Raw genomic sequence first — 18732 nt, 5'->3', positions numbered from 1 at the left:
ATGCAGGTTGAGTCCGTGATTAAGAAAGCGAATGCAATGTTGTCAATTATCTCAAGAGGGTTGGAATATAAGAAGCACTGTTGTGCTACTGAGACTTTATAAAGCTCTGGTTAGGCCCCAGCCCGAAACGTCGATTTTCCTGCTCCTTGAATGCTGCCTGACCTGCTGTGCTTTTCCAGCACCACTCTGATCTAAACCCCTGGAGGTGATTGGTCAGGGGCAGTAAAATTCCACCCTGTATATGTACAGTGATCTCCTCTTTGATTAATACTGTGCCTCTAACAAGCAGCTGGAGGATTGTCAAGGTTTAAGGAGAGAATTCCAGAACATGGCTCGGAGAGGGTGGACGCTAGGAAATTGTTTCTGTTAGGCGAGAAGACTAAGACCCGTGGACACAGCCTTAGAATTAGAGGGGGTAAATTCAGGACAGAAATGCGGAGACATTTCTTCAGCCAGAGAGTGGTACGTCTGTGGAATTCATTGCCGCAGAGTGCAGGAGGCTGGGACGCTAAATGTCTTCAAGGCAGAAATTGATAAATTCTTGATGTCACAAGGAATTAAGGGCTACGGGGAGAATGCGGGTAAGTGGAGTTGAAATGCCCATCAGCTATGATTGAATGGCGGAGTAGACTCGATGGGCCGAATGGCCTTACTTCCGCTCCTATGTCTTATGGTCTTATGGTCTTAGCACTTGGCATTGACAGCTGACAGCTCGGGGTTGGCAGTGGCCTAGTGGTGTTATTGCTAGACTACTAACACAGAGGTCTAGGTAATCTTCTAGGACACAAGTCCAAATGGCTGATGATGGAATATGAATTCAATAACAAATCTAGAATTGCAAATCTAATGGTGACCATGAATCAATTGTCAGGAAGGAAAAAAAAAAGTCTGGTTCACAAATATCCTTTAGGGAAGGAATTCTGCCATCCTTACCTATTCTTGTCTCCATGTGCCTCCAGACCCGCAGCTATATGGCTCACTCTTATAATAAATGCTCGTTCAGCCAGTGACGCCCACACCCCATGAATTATTAATAAAGTGAAAGGAATTGGGAGATGTGGAAGAGATCAGTTGAAAGGGGCACAGATGTCCAGGAGAAATCACCTTCAGCAGAAAAGGGAAACACGTAGGGTGGAAGGAAGGTCCCATGTTTCACTCTCTTATTATTGATCCCGCTGTCTCTCTGTGAATACCATTCCGCCACAACGAGACACGCTAAACCTTTGTACACCAAGGTTCGGAGATCCACTCTGCCGGTTCCGTGGTTACCTCTACCCGGAACTGTAGAGATTGTACACATGATATTTTCAGCCCTCCACGTGCAGCATTGGAGGAGCACCACACACAGCACAAAGAGTCAAGGAGCAGGGAGCTTGCCACTCATGTCACAACTGGGAAGGGGCAAATCAATATCATCCCCTTCAGTGACACCCCCAAAGACTGCATTTAGATATAAATCAAAAATATACATGTTATACAATGCAAAATGGTCGGATAAATCCATGCTTTGCGGTAGTTGGCCCCTTAGAATTGAGATGGCTTAAGGATTGGGCTCCCACTTTAGGAGGCAATACATAAGGTTGCTACACCAGATTTCTACGCCCTTTTATCTTGTCAAATGCCCCAGCAGGATATGTTATTTGAAAATCTAGCAAGGGTTTCCTGGTCTTGGGCACACATTGCTAGCTCTGAAGTTGTGCGATGACAACTGTGCAAAGTATTGATGCTTTACCTCTTTGGCTTAATTATCCTCAGGCATTCCCCCAGAATGTGATATAGAATTCTGGCCTCCTCATGTTCCTTTACACTCTTTCAAACTGCTCCACTTTCCTATCTGGACACTACCCCAATTCCACCTTCTCCCACCATTAACCCTTAACTTGAGGGGTCTATCAATTTGTACTATTCTTACCTGCGAGTGTGCTGGTGTGCCGAAAGGCTCTCACCTGGGAGTCTGAGAGCCCAGTCAACAGGGAGATCACAGTATCCATCAGGTATTCATCGTGTATGATAGTGTATTGGCAATGCTGAATCAGCACAGAGAGAAACTCACAGAAATTAGACTTGAATTTCTTCCAATAGGGCCCTGACATCGTAAGGGGATAATCTCCACTGTCCTAGAAAAAGAGCAAGAGACTCATGACCAAGCAGTGAATCGGTTAGGGTTACCAAGTCTCGAAGATTACCCCACCCTCATTATCCTACACCTAATCCCAGCCTGTCAGCGCCTCAATTGTAAATGTCCCACAGGCTGCATCATTTCACCACGTGTCCTCAGCCATTCAGCTCCTAGATTTCCCCCTTCCTCCATTAATGTCTGCACTGCTCCCTATTCAAGATGTTCCTTAAAACCTATCTTATTGACAAACCCTTCAATCATTGTTCCAACACCTCCCTATGTGCCTCAGTTTCAAATGTTAATGACTGCGCCTTTGAAGCATCTTGGGATGCTCCACCTCTGATAAAGGGTGCTATTCAAATATCAGTTGTTTCTGTTGATAGATTCTCCAGGAATTGAAGATTAATTTCCTGGGTACTGACGCCCAGGAGAAAACATACATTTGCTTATTCATTGAATATTTCTTACTGTAGAAAAGTTGAAAATAGGGTAAGAGTTGTTTCAACTAGAGATGATTGTTAAACGTGTGAAGCAAAGTACAAAAGGCATTTGGATGGAAACATGAATAGGAAGGGTTTGGAGGGATATCAGCCAAATGCTGGAAAATAGGACTAGATTTATTTAGGATATGGTATGGACAGGTTGGACTGAAGGGTCTGTTTCTGTACTGTACAACTCCATGACTCTATATTAAAAAGTCTCCAGGAATATGTCCATTCAGAGGTGGCAACCCCCGTGGATTATGTAGAAATTTCTTTGTTTTGGTCCTCCTCAAGGCCTCTTTGTCCCCTCTTCTGTCCAGTGCATTAATTACCTTGTCTTTGCCACTTCATGATATTTCTTGAGCAGGGAAATTTAATTAACTTTGTTTTCGATTGCCATTTCTTCCTCACTTTCACATGGTCCACCTTGGATGGTAAGCTACCCTTCCTTGACTTCTTCGTCACTCGTTCTGAGGATAAGTTGTCAAATAAAACCTAGAATCAGCCCACTGACTCCCACCACCTCTCGACAGAATATGCTCCCACCCTCTCCTATAAGGACTCTCTTGCATTCTCCTAATTTCTCCATTGCATCTGTCTTCTTGTTGCACATGCTCCCCACCATGGTTGACAGATCTTTGATTGTGTCTGTGTTTTTTTCCCAAACCTTTACTCTCATCCTTTCCCGATCCTCCCCAACGATAGAGTTCCCTGGCCAATCTCTGCATTCAATGGATCTTCCTCCATCATTTCTGCCACCTCCGGGACAATGGCACCAATGAACACATCTTTCCCTCTCTTTCTGGCATTCCAAAGGTTATGTTCGCTCTGCGACACCCTGCTTTACTCCTCAACCCCATCGTCTCTTTCCTGGGAAACTTTTCCAATGCAACAGCATGAATTGCAAGAACTGTTTTTTTCACCTCCTCCCTTCAAAGTAACCAGTCAGAACTTCCAGGTTAAAACAGCAATATGAATGCACTTTTGAAAAATTATTGTTGTTTCATATAGAAGCATAGAGTCATAGAGCATGGAAACAGACCCTTCAGTTCAACCAGTTCATGCCGACCCATAATTCCAAACTAAACTAGTCCGACCTGCCTCCATATCTCACTAAACATTTCTTATTCATGAACTTATCCAAATGTCTTTTAAACGTTGTATCTGTACCTACATTCACCACTTCCTCTGGAAGTTCATTCCACACATGAATCATTCTCTGTGTAGAAAATGTTGCTTCAAGTGTCTTTTTTAAATCTTTCTCCTCTCACCTTAAAAAAGTCCCCTCCTGAGGGAAAAGACACCTGCCATTCACATTATCTATGCCCCTTCATGGTTTTATAAATTCTGTCGGGTCATCCGTCAACCTCCTACGCTCCAGTGAGAAATGTCCCAGCTTATCCAGCCTCTCCTACACTGGGGAGGCCAGACACAGATTGGGTAATCACTTCATTCTGCAGTCTCTGTGCATGACTCTGAGCTTCTGAATGCATCGTTGTAATTCTCCACCCACTCCCACTTTGAACTCTCCCACCTCAGCTTGTTACATTCAGAATCCCAGATGCTGTTCTCTGGCAGAAGGAAGCCATTCAGTCCGTTGCATCTGTACTGGCTCTCCGCAAGAGCACGTCAGCTCCTGCAAGTGTTCAAACAAAGCTCAGCACAAGGGCACTTTACAGCCTTCTGGTCTCAAATTGAGTTCAATCTTTGCTCCAATTCTTCCAACAGTGATGGTTCCATCCTTTTCTATCCTTCCCCTCCTCTTTTCACTAGTTCTGTGCTTAAAACCTGTTACATCCCTGATGTTTTTCCAGTTCTGATGAGAGATCATTGACCTCAAAAGTTAACTCTGTTTCTCTCTCCATGGATGCTGCCTTAACATTTCTAGCATTTCCCACTTCTTCACTTTAATGATTGGGTCACCTCTCTCTGCAAAGAATAAGCAAGAATAGAAAAAGAAACACAACTCATATTGGGGAATACACAATCACCGTTAAAATAAAGAAAACTAAATAATACCAAGTCTAGTGGCCAGGTAACATTCAAGATCCAGGGGTAGACCATGAACTTCTTGTACTGTAAGCCTGTTTCCTGCAAAAGGTACAATGTTAAACTGAATTTCAAGAAATCCATTAAAGGCCAACACCTTGCAAAATATTGCAGTCTATTACTAAAGCAACAACTGAATGTAGGTGCCAGATCAGATCTGCAGAACATCTCCAAGTGTTCCACATACAACTAATGACTGTGAACTCCAGCCACTCTTATTACGGGGAGAATGATGGCATTGGGCAGTAACACTGGTCATGTACTCTGGAGAAGAATATTCTCGGGACACAGGTTCAAATCACACCATGGCAACTGTTGGAGTTTAAAATTTGATGTGTTAATAGGTCTGGAATTGAAAGCTTACCTTGGGAATTGTGATCATAAAGTTGTACAAACCCGTCAGGGAAGGAAACCTGCTGGCCCACATGTGACTCCAGATTACAGCAACCTACTTGAATCTTAAATGGTTGAGCTTTAAAGCAATTAGGGATGAGCGACAGATACTGGCCTTGATAGCAACCCCACATCCTGTGAAATAAATTACACGGGGCAGACATTCTAGTACAGCGAAATGCCACAAACAAGAGGGATCAGAAGGTGGACAACTCAACGTTTCGGGTGTAACCCATTTTCAGGACGGGGGATGGGTGTGGGGGGGGCTCCAGATAAAGGGGCAGGATGGTGATCCCCCTTTATCTGCAGCTCCCCTTACACCCACCCCTGGTCAACTTCTCCACCTCCTGATGCATCCTGGCTTGTTGTGTTCTTCCAGCCTCGTGCCTATTTACCTCGGATTCCAGCATCTGCAGTTTTTTTTTGTCTCTACAAAGAAGAGGGCTATCTGGTTGTAGCTAATCACAATTGATCCACACTTCCCATTCATTGGAAATGCAAACTCATTGACTTGATTTTCCCATCAGGAGTGGGAATTGGGGGTCAGCTTAGATTCAGGGTTGCAAAGCCACTTCCACTAGTTTGGCACAAATAGTGGTCTTCATGGGGCTCATTTAGGGGAAGGAATGGTCTGTTCATGACATTTCATTGCTGCTCAGTAGATTTCAGTCTTAAACATCCAATGAAACGTCTTGAGGTGCTGCCCAGCCCTGTAGCTGTCAGATTAGGTTTGGTCAGTTTCAAACAGCTCCTAAGGTCTCCCTGCCGTCATAAAAAACTTCAGGAACTCAGAAAGCAAGCACTTAACAAGCTCCATTATTACCCCCAAGGTGTCCCATTTAGGAGGCACCCTTCAGTTTCTCACCCCTGCCCACCCCACCCTAGGTTCTTCCCCCAACCCCCAAAACGCCATCCACAGGAACGTCAGGAGAGTTAGGATTCGAGGCGACAGAGCCAAATGCTAGGCCACTGGCTCCATACTTTCTCCATAACCCACCGGCTCCATCTGGAATCAGGAGAGGGAAAAGCCTGGACCATGAATGCAGTGCTTTGAAGTTTGCACTAACTTTACACTGCATTAACGCAGTGAATTTTGCACAAATCACTGGCCAGGTGGACATCGCAAATGGCCACCCGACCTGACAGCCACATACTGTCTGCAGTGGTTCAAGAGGGAGGCAGACCAGCTCCCTCAGCAGAGCAGCTAACGACAGAACAAAGCTGTCGCTTTGCCAGTGAAGGCCACTGAATGAGCATAGAGTGAACCTCATAGTCCTGGAGTAGGGACAGATAAGAAGAGAAGTCGGGAATTAAGAGTATTCTTTGCTTCAGTAAATTACTCAATACTTTTTATAAAAAGGAACAAAGCTGAGGGAGCTAACTTCTGTGCCAGAATGTGGGACAGAATACATGCATGTATCTGAGAATAACAGAATACAGAATAACTGGGTACCCCTTACCAATCCCCTGAACACTGCCATCTAAAAGCTCATTTTAATCACCCCCTTTATATGTTAAATGTAAGAATACTTTCTCATTCTTTGATCCATCTGCAAGCCTCAATGCCTTCTGCTTCCAAACTTCTAACCATGAAGTAACCACATCAGAGATCACATGAAGTCACAGAGTTTGTGTCAGAGTAGTAGTGTCCCTACCTTTGAGTCAGGCGGCCCAGACTCACGTCCTAACTGAACAGGTGAGGAAATACTTAGTTTTACAATTGCATTTCTTCACACATTCCTGTTCACCACAGGTTGAGAGCTATGTACCAACTAGATTGCTCCCCTTAAAGCAGTTAGTAAAGTTACCAGAGAGTTATTATAGGTTGCCAGCTTTGAAATCTGACAAACCTGGGACCTCTACCACCTGGAATACCTGGGGACACCATCTTCCAAGTTTCCCCTCCAGATCACACACCATCCTGACTCAGGACGATACCACTCCTTCACTGTCACTGGCTCAAATCCTAGAAATTCTCCCTCTAACAGTATTATGGGTATCCCTACACCCTAAGGACTGCTATAGTTCAAACTGGCAGCTCACCACCACTTACTAAAGGGCAATTAGGGATAGGCAATAAATGCTGGCCTAGTTGGCAATGCCCACATCAAGTGAATGAACAATTTAAATAAGAAAGAACAGCAATTCTTCCTCCAATCGTTGCCCACCTCCCTCTATACTTCCTAGTAACTTGCCTATGTAGCCACACTCCCCATGCAAACCCACACAGAATGCAAAGAGACTATTTAAGGATAGAGAGTACACTGCAACTGATAGTCACACAGATACACGCACCTCACTGTCCCCATCACTGAACAGCAATTAGGAGCATGAGTGCTTCCTGTGTTTTATCTCTTTCCTCATCCTTACCCCAGAAACATCAAGACTCATTTTAGATCTCTGATCTAGAATGATCACAGTCCAGGGATCAAAATGGAGACGGTCCTGGTTTGCACCAAAGCATTATCTATCTTTGGATCAGCTGTTTGTGTATCCCCTTCCTGTTCTCACAAGCATTGATAGAAATATTTAAACTTGCATAGTCGCCACATTCAGAAATTTCCTCCCTTGTGGTTCAAGAGGCTGGTCTGATTTAGTCACTTCTGATGTTAAAAAAAATTCAATTAGTAAAAAAAAAGAGAATGTCCTCTTCCACACAGCATGCACGCTTTCTCTTTTTTTTGCATTCAAAGTTGAGATTACACTGTTACTTGGTGTGGTGCAAATGATTTCCTGCACCAACAGGATGCTTACCACACATGCGATATGTACATTTTGTTGCCAATGTGATGCCAGGTACATGGGTCATATGTCTCAATGATTGGTGGACCACAGCAAACAAGGCATCCATATGAACATGCACAGTGGGCAGCATGCTGACCATTCTCAGACAAACCCATTCTTGCAAAACTAAGAATACCTCGCTCAACATTAGACACGACTCTGTTATTGCACAACATTTACTAAATGATCCTGACTGTGCTAAGAATTGCACGAGAAACCAATTTGATATCATCAGTCAGGTTTACATTATGATTAATTTCTGCATGCTACAAGAACACACGGGACTCTCTTGTTTTAGGCAAAAGGATATTGTCCGTGCATTGCATTTTTTTTCAATGAAGAAAGGATAGTACAGACCGCCACTGCCTTCTGCACTCCCCATGGCAACAGGTTGACCAATCAGGGTCTATTTGACTAGTCTATATTTCTTTCAGCTAAGATTGACAGTTAACAGTTCCTACAGCATCACCGTGCCAACTATCGTTGGACCAAGCAGCACCCTCTGCTGCACGTTGGTCTGAACTTTTCTTGTTCATCAGTCCTGAAGCGTGCACAATGAAAATCTTCAACATAGTCTCCCTTTTCAGCAATCTTTAAGCTCTGCGCTGCTGAGCAATTAGAGTTGCATTTGATAGACTTTTGGGGTCACAAAGGGAATAAAGAAGAGCGGGCATGGAAGTTGAGGTGAGGCAGGCACTGATCTTATTGATTGGCCAATCAGGCTTAAGGGTCTACACTTTGTTCCGATGTTGTGCACACTGCATTATTAAGGTAATGGGGAAGCTACCACTGTGCCTTTTGGCTGTGTCAGCCTGTGACACTCTCTCGGCGAGCTGTCGCATTTGTTGACTCCGTGCATGCATCCTGCCTGCTGTGAAATTGATGCTTATACAGCATTCAAATCCCACAATTTATGTGTGAAAGAAGATTGAATATACAGCACAGGATGAAAACCGTGTTTTCAAATCAATCTCAAAAACCTTATTTCACCTCATCAAATTCCTCAGTCATTTTTCTCTTAATGTCAGGGCTGTGCATATTTTGAAAGACCTCAGCTGTAACCATCCCTGCAACAACAGGAGAGAAAAAAACACTAAGAATGAAACACATTACTTAAAAATATTCATGCCTGAGTATAAAATACATTACGTTTTGACAAAAGGAATGTCTTCATAAAGCAGAATGTATAAATAATAAATGTATTACTGCGCTAAAATTCTGCTGGTCCGAAATCCCAGGTCCTGAGATTAGCCCGATGTGCTTCGGGCAATTGGAGTTGTCACAATTGAGTTTAAAGTCGGATGATCTGGCTTTGGACAACAAGCTCCACAGTGTGCTCATACAGTCCAGTTTTGGATGGGAATATTCAGTTTTGAACCACATTGTGCAGTTGAAAACCTAACATTCAGACAGAACAGCCCAGGTTTGGACAAACTGTAACAACAACTTGGATTGATTAAGTGCCTGTCATATTGCAAATTGTCCCAGAATACCTTAAAAAGACAAAACTGACCACCAAAAGGTGGCACGGTGGTTTAGTGGTTAGATGCCTCACAGTGCCAGAGATCTAGGTTTGATTCCAGCCTCGGGCGACTGTTTTCTGTAGTTTGCACATTCTACCTGTGTCTGTAGGTTTCTGCTGGGTGCTCCAGTTTTTTCCAACAATCCAAAGATATGCAGGTTACATGCAGTGTCCAGGGATGTGCATATTGGATGGGTTAGCCATGGTAAATGTCAGGTTACAGGGATACAGTGGGGGTGGGATGTTCTTAGGAGGGCTAGTGTGGACTTGCTGGGCCAAATGGCCTCTTTCTGCACTGTAGGGATTCTATGAATAGTGAAAATTGACAAGATGTAGCCAAAGAAAGAATCAGATAGACTCTCTTCATGGACAAACACAGAATGTGCTGGAGAAACAAAATGACTCTTCTTTGGACTCTTTATCTCTCCACAAATAATGTAAGCCTGCTGACTTTCTCCAGTATTTTAAACGTTTGTTTCAGACTTCCAGCATCTGCAGTATTTGTTTTCATTTGAGGTTCCCTTCAGGAAGGATGGGGAACACGTAAGACATTGGTATTTAGGAAGCATGTTCCAATTTGTAGGGCCAATATTTTTGGAACAGGAAACCTCACAATCCTTAAAAGTTCTTGAATGAACACTTCAAGTGTCATAACATTCAAAGCTATGGGCCTAATGTAGGAAAGTGAGACTAGTATAATGTTGGCAGTACAAACTCAATGGACCAAAGGGCCTCTTCTGGATGATTCTATGACCACGTTATGAAAATCCCCAGATAGAGAGAAAAAGACTGAATGATTTGCAGGAATACCCTGTTGCATAGCCTGGAGGCAACAACAGACTGAGCTAAGCCTGAGGCTATGCAAGAACTTATGGATTGAGCTACAAGATCTTTACACCAATATATTGCCAAGAGGAGAACCATAGAAGCTTGGTTCCTATTGGCTTCAATGGGGAAGGTCAGGACTGAAAGGCCAAAATGATGGGACGCAGATGGAGAAATACAAACAATGGAATTTGGAAGGTCATCCAGTAGTGTACTGGAATAACAATGATGAAAAGCAGAAGGGCATCAGGAGCTATAAGGTGGACAGCTGCAAGCAATGTTTCAGAAATTGAAACATACATGCTTCTTGATGGCCTTACTGTGGAGTTGAAATATGAGCTGAGGGTGAAGCATTGAGTTTGGCAGCAGTTAAACATGTTCCATTAGACCACAAGGATAGAATGGGAGTATAGTACTGACTGGATACTCTAGAGAAAACCAGAGACTAAATGGACCAAATGGCCTCATTTGGTGGTCATTATGATTAAATGTCTTTTATAAGGTCAAGCTTGGGCTGGGTGTGAAGATTCCTTACATTCCTGCATCCCATCTCTCAGCTTGGACCCAAAGGTTAAGGAGCCTAAAAGTTCAACACTTCAGGAAATGACCAAGTACCACTATTATTCCCTGGGCTTTTGCAATTAACCATTCAGCAAGGTCAGTGACACTGTTACACAGCAGGCACAGCTGCTGACACAAGTTCTCAGATCACACTGGACTTTCCTTTTACTACTCTACAAAATTACACTCTATACCCTTCCTCGCCCCACCCATTGCATTCAGTTTCCAGGCCAGTGTGTAAATAAATGATTAACTTAAGAACTTTCTGAGCTGTTTGTGAGCCCAGAGAAAATTAAAAACATCTTTCCTCCAGCGAATGGAATTTAAGTCATAACCTTGCGTATATGTAATTTCCAAAAGATGATAAACTTGTTTTTCTCTTGCTGTCAAGGCATATTTTAGAGCGAGATATTTTTATGAAAAGAGCATTACCACCTGGTTCTATAGTGAGGGAAAGAAAAGATTTTACATTACATCTTTGTCACAGGAGCACAAGAACTGGAAGGGGCCATTCAGGCAGTTGGGCTTATTCTTCCATTCAATTAGATTAGGGTTTCCCAAAGTGGGGTCAAGCTCCCAAGCAGGGTTGTGAGCTAAGGTTTTAGTGTCATGATCTATGAAGCAGCAATAACCACAATAGAGCTCTGACCGAGTTATAATGGCTGCTCTCCATCTCTACACAGCCCCTCGCACTCACCTTCCCTCTCACATTTTCACTGAGTTGTAGTGAGAATGTTCAAACTTTGAACTGTGGTCAGAATGGAGAAAATTTGGGAAGCACTGAATTAAATCATGAAGGATCTGTATCTCAACCCCATTCTATCATTTTTTCCTGCCCATGCCATTTGGATATTCTTACCCAACTAAGCCCAACTGTCTTAGACTTAATTGCTCCATTATTGTTCCAGAAACTAAAGCCTTTTGACAGAAGATGTCCCAAATTTCTACAACTGAATGGAAAACAGGTTTCTTAATTTCCTTTCTGAATGACCATGCCGTAGTTTTGTTCTTAATTCACACATCAGAAGAAATTGGGGCTTCTTTTGTTGGATCTGCCCTGTCAAATCCTCTTATCTAGTTAAACACCTTTACCAGATCTTAAAAGCATTTTACAACCTACGGATTAGAGTTGAAGTTCAATCATTTTGGTTATGTAAGCAAAGAGGCGGAAAGGTGTGGAAATTGGGTGGATGAGGGGATTATCATCGTAAGTAATTTCTTATTCAAAATGTGAACTGAGCAATCATTCCGAATGCAATTTAAGCTGAGGTTCAATCACAATGCTGAGAAATAGAATATCTGGAAAGTATTAAATCATCCCTGTGTATTCAGAGCATTTAGTGAAAGGCAGGGCAATGCATCATGGATACGACAGCGCACATTAATGACACATCCAAGCAGGGTACCTTTGCATCCTGAACACTGAATGAAAAAGATGATGAGATCCAGGAGTGCGGTATCTCTGTCTTGTTTATACTCTTCAATCCAGTCATTAACAACAGACTACAGAGCAAGAAAAGAACAGTCACAAATTCTAATGCAACGTTCCAATAAAGAAACGTTCTTAAAGAGCATATATAATTCCTTCAAATTGTAGAAAAATTATAATTTTCTTTCTAAGCATTTCGAAGTACTAAGCTTTAGTACTTTATGTGAAGGTATTGTTGACAGGACTGTGTTGAAGACTAACCATATGGACGGATTGGGGTTTTATTAGACAGGAAAATACATTGAATAATAGTTTATTAGAAACCCACATTTTTCCACTAATCAGTTGATCTTCCAAAGCTATACCCACAATTTTACAAATATCACAATATAGAGTGTCTTTGCCCAAAACAATGGCAACTACGTAAAAGACTTTGAGGCTCCAGACCAGTGAGCCTTGAATCATAAGAGCCCAAGCCTTCAACCAGTAGGATGGACAAATTGTCTGTGTTACATAAAAGCACTTTGTTCTTATTTCTGTGTCTTCTTCTTATGTCTTTGATACCATTAATATTTGTCTAACAGTCAAGGGCAGGAATCAATATATTCCTGCCATCAGTTGACGTTGCATTTATCGACATCATCCTGCCTCTGTGCCATTTTCCTGGAGATTGGATCAAAGACTGAAAGGTTTCCCTTTCACAAGCAGCAGATAGGGAAATCAGGTAAAATGTTCTTACTTGCATAACAATTTAAGGGACCAAAGGTATGGCAGCTCATTTAAGACAGAGATGAAGAGACCTCTTTTCTCACAAGGGCTTATATGTCTTTAGAACTCTTTTCCTCACTGGGTGGTGGAAACAGAGTCCTTGAATAATTTTAAGGCAGCAATAGATACATTCTTGTTTTCAAGTTGGGGAGGAAAGGTTATTGGGGTTCAGGGGGAATGTGGATCAGCCATGATGTTATTGAATGGCTGAGCATACTCAAGGGGCTGAGTGGCCTTCTCCTGCTCCTTTTTTATATGCTTGTATATAACCAAAAACATCAAGTCTTTCCTGGGTTAGCTGGTTTCAGCCAACACCTCAGGGTACAATTGGAACTATAGTGCTGGAGAGGTGCAACTATTCCTGATCGAGTCACCTCTTCATATATAGATGTCAGTTGAGGGCCATTATTTGGCAATAATGGCCACAAATAACATGAGTTACAGACTACTGGTTTTGCTGGAATGTTAGATATTGCCGCACTATCTTGAAGGATATTCTCATAGTCCTGCCAATACCTGCATGGCACTTTTTCCCATCCTGACTACTTCAAACAGTGTGACAGCCTCAATGTCGTCATCCCTCTGGCAGCGTCCATTCCTGCGGTCCTGGTGGGAACACACTGATGCTCTCCTTCTGCTTTTCTCAGACAGGCTCCTCCGTCTCCTTTTCCATGACTTCAAAAAAGCAAAAGGGAAAGAATGATTTATATTTGATTTCCAGCACTAGCAAAGGATTCTGAAGAGGAGTCACTGGATTGAAAATATTAATTGTTTCCCTCTCCACAGTTGCTGCCAGTCCTGCTGAGTTTCTCCAGCAGATTCTTTTGTGTCTAAAATTTCATCTGTTGTCTAACATAACACTTCACTGGTTGGCAAACTACTTCCCACTGAATATCACTGCTCCTGTCTCTAGCAACCTGAAATCAAATTATCTAACTCTGCCACTGAGAACATGGGATCAGGAATGGGCCATTCAGCCCTCAAGATCATTCCTACCTTCCAAGTAGATCATGACTCATATCTTATTTACCTCATTTTCCAATTTTTTAATACCTTTAGCAAAAATAAAGTCTATCTAGCACAGATTTCAAATGTTCAAATGGACCCCTGCATCAATATCTCTCTGAGGGGAGGAGTCTCAAACTTCCATTGCCTTTTTGTGAAGAAGTGCTTCATGAACAGGATCACTCCAATTTCAATGTGAAATCCTCTCGTTTTAGGATCATCCACAAGGGGAAGTAGTTTTCCTCCAATAACCCTATTTGGGGCAGCATGGTGGCGCAGTGGTTAGCACTGCTGCCTTACAGCACCAGGGTACCGGGTTTGATTCCAGCCTTGGGTGACTGTGTGGAGTTTGCACATTCTCCCCGTGTCTACATGGGTTTCCTCTGGGTGCTCCGGTTTCCCACCACAGTCCAAAGATGTGCAGGTCAGGTGTATTGGCCATGCTAAATTTTCCATAGAGTTAGGTGCATTAGTCAGAGGTGGGTGGGTCGGTGTGGACTGGTTGGGCTGAAGGGCCTGTTTCCACACTATAGGGAATCTAATCTAAATCTTTTAACAATTTTAGATACATCAATTAGATCACCCTCAATCTTGTTCTGTTGTTTTAATTCATTTTTATTTCATTAGTCCTGCTTTTATTCGTATATTTGAAGTCTAACTAGGCCATGTCAGAGAAATCAAATTTTTATTTACAGGTAGTTCTCCTATAATGCCGTCGTTGTGTTCCAGTGAAACCTCGCTAAATAGAAAATCGCTTAGCAGAAATAATGGAGCCTACGGGAAAGATGGGGTTGAGGTAGACCAGCAAAAAATATCACTCATGATTGCTCAAAAATCACCCAAATATCTAACACAAAGTACAGCACAGCCTGAATGAAGGTTGAAATCATATTTATTAACAAAACAAAGGGAAATTTAACACAATACATTTAAAAAATGTAAGAAAGCTACTGTCTGTACAATACCTCTCACAGAAAGCTACTCTGTCAGCAGCTGACATCGGCGCATGGACAGAACAAAGCACGCAAACCAATCCCTGCTGGAATCATGTTTTTGCGAGCGGAGGTAAGCGTTCTCCAAAATACTGTTCCCTAATTCTTCAGCGACACTATAGACAAATTGTACTACCAAAATGTGTGTTACCCCAGCACTATGTGTATTTGCTAATGGGATATAGGTATTGCTGGCTGGGCCAGCATTAATTACCCATCCCACATTGCCCTTGAGAAGGTAGCATTGAGATGCCATCTGGAACTGCTGCAGTCCTTGTGATGCAGCAACACCTACAATGCTGATATTGAAGGAGTTCCAGAATTTTGACCCAGCAACAAGAAGGCAATGTACTTCCAAGTCAGGATGGTGAGTGGCTCGGAGGAGAAATTGCAAGCGGTGGAGCTCCCGTGTCCTTCTAGGTGGCAGAGGTTGTTGACATAGAAAATGCCATCAGAGGAGCCTTAGTGAATTTCTGCTGAGAACCTTGCAGGTGGCATACAATGCTCCACTGTGGCATCAGTGGTGGAGGGAGAATTTTTAAAACACAGAAAGGGTTAAAGAAATGACTTAACCTGCAGTGTGACCAAAATGGCATCAAATGTAAATGACAGTTTTGAAATATTTGTGTCTTCTAAAAGTTTGAATTATTGAATCCAAAATTTAAAACAAACCATAATATAGACAGTTTTACAGTTGTGTCAGAGAATTAAAACCAAATCTCAAGATTGTGGTACCCAACCATTGCATCTTATTATTAGACAAGGAAATTTCTGTGTACTCACCGATAAGGAGCCTGCACTTCCCCTTCTTTGGTTCTCCAGATCATTGTCAGGCTCCGAATGGCTCTCATTCTCTCTGCAACAAACATACAACAAATAAACTTCTGGAGACTCTGAACCACACTGACCTGATTCTACTGTTCTGTAGAAGGGGCATGGGAATTATTCAGAGGATTACTTTCCATAGTCTATTTAAATCTGGATGAGGTAGTGGAGAACCAGAAATCCAACCAATATTACACAGGGTCTGAATGAATCCCACCATCTACCCTCGCAGTGACTGAAATAACCAAATTCACTTTTCATAATACAAGATTTAGGGCAGCACAGTGGCTCAATGGTTAGCACTGTTGTCTCACAGCAGCAGGGACCCAGGTTCATTCTTCCCTTGGGTGACTGTCTGTGCGGAGTTTGGCACATTCTCCCTGTGTCTGTGTGAGTTTCTTCCAGGTGCTCTGGTTTCCTCCCACAGTTCAAAGATGTGCAGGTTAGGTGGACTGGTCATGCTAAATTGCCCATAGTGTCCAGGCACGCTAGGTGGGTTAGCCATGGGAAATGCAGGGTTTCAGGGATAGGGTGGGTATGAATAGGAAGTTCTTCAGAGGGTTGCCATGGACAAATGGGCCAAATGGCCTGCTTCCTCACTGTAGGGATCCAAGATTATGCTAGTGCTTTGGGACAATAAATCTCAAAAATATTACTCTTGAGAAGGAACATTAGCATCAGAGAAAAGAGGGCTTGTACTTTGTTCTGATGTTTTGGGTGAGATCAGTCAGGATAGTTGCAGAAACAGAGGGGCAAAATCTGGCAAAACCCATGGTATTTCTCCCACATGGCCACTTACGATATCTTGTGGTATTTTCTACCTCCAACTATTTGGGAAAGGGTGCTGAAAGAAGTTTAGTGTGTCCCATCTCTTTTGTCTTTGCTATGGCTCAGGCCTATCTAGTGATTACCAGAGGACTATTCATATCCATGGTATGTATGTACAAAAGAGACACTCTTCTTAGTTAACAAGAAGGTTTTCTGCAGGATAGCAGTAAGTATAACTACAATTGGCCAGGCAAATTTCCTAGGTCTATGGGGAGCTGGTATAGATGTATTTGCTTCCACCAAAAGCTCAAATGGAACTTCTCATCTTCACCCATAGGTGGCATGTGACTTCAATAGAATGGGTAAAGCCAACATAACAAGAATATTAATCCCTTCAGAACATTACCACACACATCTCCCCCCAAACCTTTCTCCCCATAGTTATCCCATTGTACAGTTACGCACATTCACCAGTGTCCAAGTCTCTATCTGCACAAATGCAGGCATTCTGCACATTACACACTTTATTCAGAGTACACTCACTTCTGTTTTGTTTGCTGTATACTGTGCAATATATTGTTTATTGTAAATTTGGGTTTTTAGTTTTTGAATTAGTAACACGTCAATTTTCTGTATGTCTATTGTTAATAATTAGCTTGTAAGCGGTGATTTATTAAAGTTTTTAAGGCCTAGCTTTATAACTAACAAACTTTTGTGAATATTGGTAAGATTTTACAATTGAACAACATAAACAAGTTTCAGTTCAGAAGATCCGGAGAGGTTCTTTTAAGTTTAAGGGAAAAATCCATAACATGGAGAGAGAGTTTTTGAAAAATTTTATATCGAGTTTGAGCAGTCCTTTGAAGTATTTCGATGAATCAGCTGTGTACACTAGTGCTCCTGTGACAGTAGGGATATAATAAAGCTAAATTACATTAAAGAAATAATGGTAGTCCCAACAATGTAGTGTTGGAATAAAACCATGAAGAGGTTACTTCAAATGAAGCAATTTAAGTTCAAGCAAATAATAGATCCAGGGAAAACTATCTGCAGTTCTAGTCTACAAATTAAGGTCACAAGAAACTTAAACATATTCAGGCTTTAGAGACAGTCACTCTGGTGTGAGTACTGTACAAGAAGTATTTTTGGTTTCTGTATAAGGTGCGTTTTTGGGGACTGTATCAGGCGTAAGTTTTGGGTGTCATATAAAAGCTGTTGTTTTTCTTTTCAATTTATAAAGGAGTGTTTTGGGATTAATGGCATTATATTTTTATAGCCTTTATAAAAATTCTTGTGTTTAAATTGATTTATTCTGTTTTATCTTCATTACTATTATTAATAAACTTCTGTTTTATTGTTAAAGCAAAAGTTGCAACATTATACATTCACAACTGAGCAAGAGACTACTTTGCTAAAACCAAAACAAATGAAATCTTAACTATCAAACCAGATTTCAGTCTGGGATCTGGTTTGTCAAGCACTTGGAAGAATGGTAGGTCTCTTCCATGAGAATGGTTGACCCTGGATCTAATCTACATATCAGTTCTTCACTGGAGGATCTTTTATCTCTCATAGAAACATAGAAATTAGGTTCAGAAGTCCGAAATTGAGCTCTTTGAACCTACTCCACTATTTGATATGATGTTGGTTGATCCTATAACTCAATGCCACATTCTTGCTTTGACCCCACACTCCTTGATACACACATCTTTCTCTCCTGAATATATTCAGTGGCTTGGCCTCCACAGCTTTCTGTGGTAAAGAATTCCACAGGTTCTCTATCCTTTGTGAGAAGAAAACTTTCGCCATCTCAGTCCTACCTGAGACTGAATCACGTACTTCTAGGTGCCCCAAACAAGGAAAACACCCACCCTGCTTGCTCCCAGGAGGAGCAGTTCCACCATAGAACACACCAGATGGCCTCCTTCTTTAGAGACCGCAATTTCCCTTCCCACGTGGTTAAAGATGCCCGCCAACGCATCTCACCCACATCCCGCACCTCCGCCCTCAGACCCAACCCCTCCAACCGCAACAAGGACAGAACGCCCCTGGTGCTCACCTTCCACCCTACCAACCTTCGCATAAACCAAATCATCCGCCGACATTTCCGCCACCTCCAAACAGACCCCACCACCAGGGATATATTTCCCTCCCCACCCCTCTCCGCCTTCCGCAAAGACCGTTCCATCCGTGACTACCTGGTCAGGTCC

The 18732-nt window shown here is 42.4% G+C and overlaps 1 protein-coding gene across 3 annotated transcripts in view; it reads right to left on the bottom strand.

The window, feature by feature from the left end:
• si:ch211-269e2.1 (cohesin subunit SA-2) overlaps positions 1-18732 on the bottom strand; it is a 142089-nt gene that overhangs the window by 86980 nt on the left and 36377 nt on the right. For all 3 annotated transcript variants that reach the window (XM_043692329.1, XM_043692332.1, XM_043692330.1), the window contains exons 3-8: positions 15713-15785; positions 13449-13607; positions 12142-12238; positions 8818-8894; positions 4621-4692; positions 1913-2117 (exon numbers count right to left, since the gene is read on the bottom strand). In XM_043692329.1, coding sequence (XP_043548264.1) covers positions 1913-2117; positions 4621-4692; positions 8818-8894; positions 12142-12238; positions 13449-13607; positions 15713-15785 — 683 coding nt within the window. The remainder of the gene's footprint in view (positions 1-1912; positions 2118-4620; positions 4693-8817; positions 8895-12141; positions 12239-13448; positions 13608-15712; positions 15786-18732) is intronic.

The sequence above is a fragment of the Chiloscyllium plagiosum genome, chromosome 6 (genome assembly GCF_004010195.1).
Source record: "Chiloscyllium plagiosum isolate BGI_BamShark_2017 chromosome 6, ASM401019v2, whole genome shotgun sequence".
Taxonomy (NCBI): Eukaryota; Metazoa; Chordata; class Chondrichthyes; order Orectolobiformes; family Hemiscylliidae; genus Chiloscyllium; species Chiloscyllium plagiosum.
This window is presented reverse-complemented; position numbering and strand designations above follow the sequence as displayed.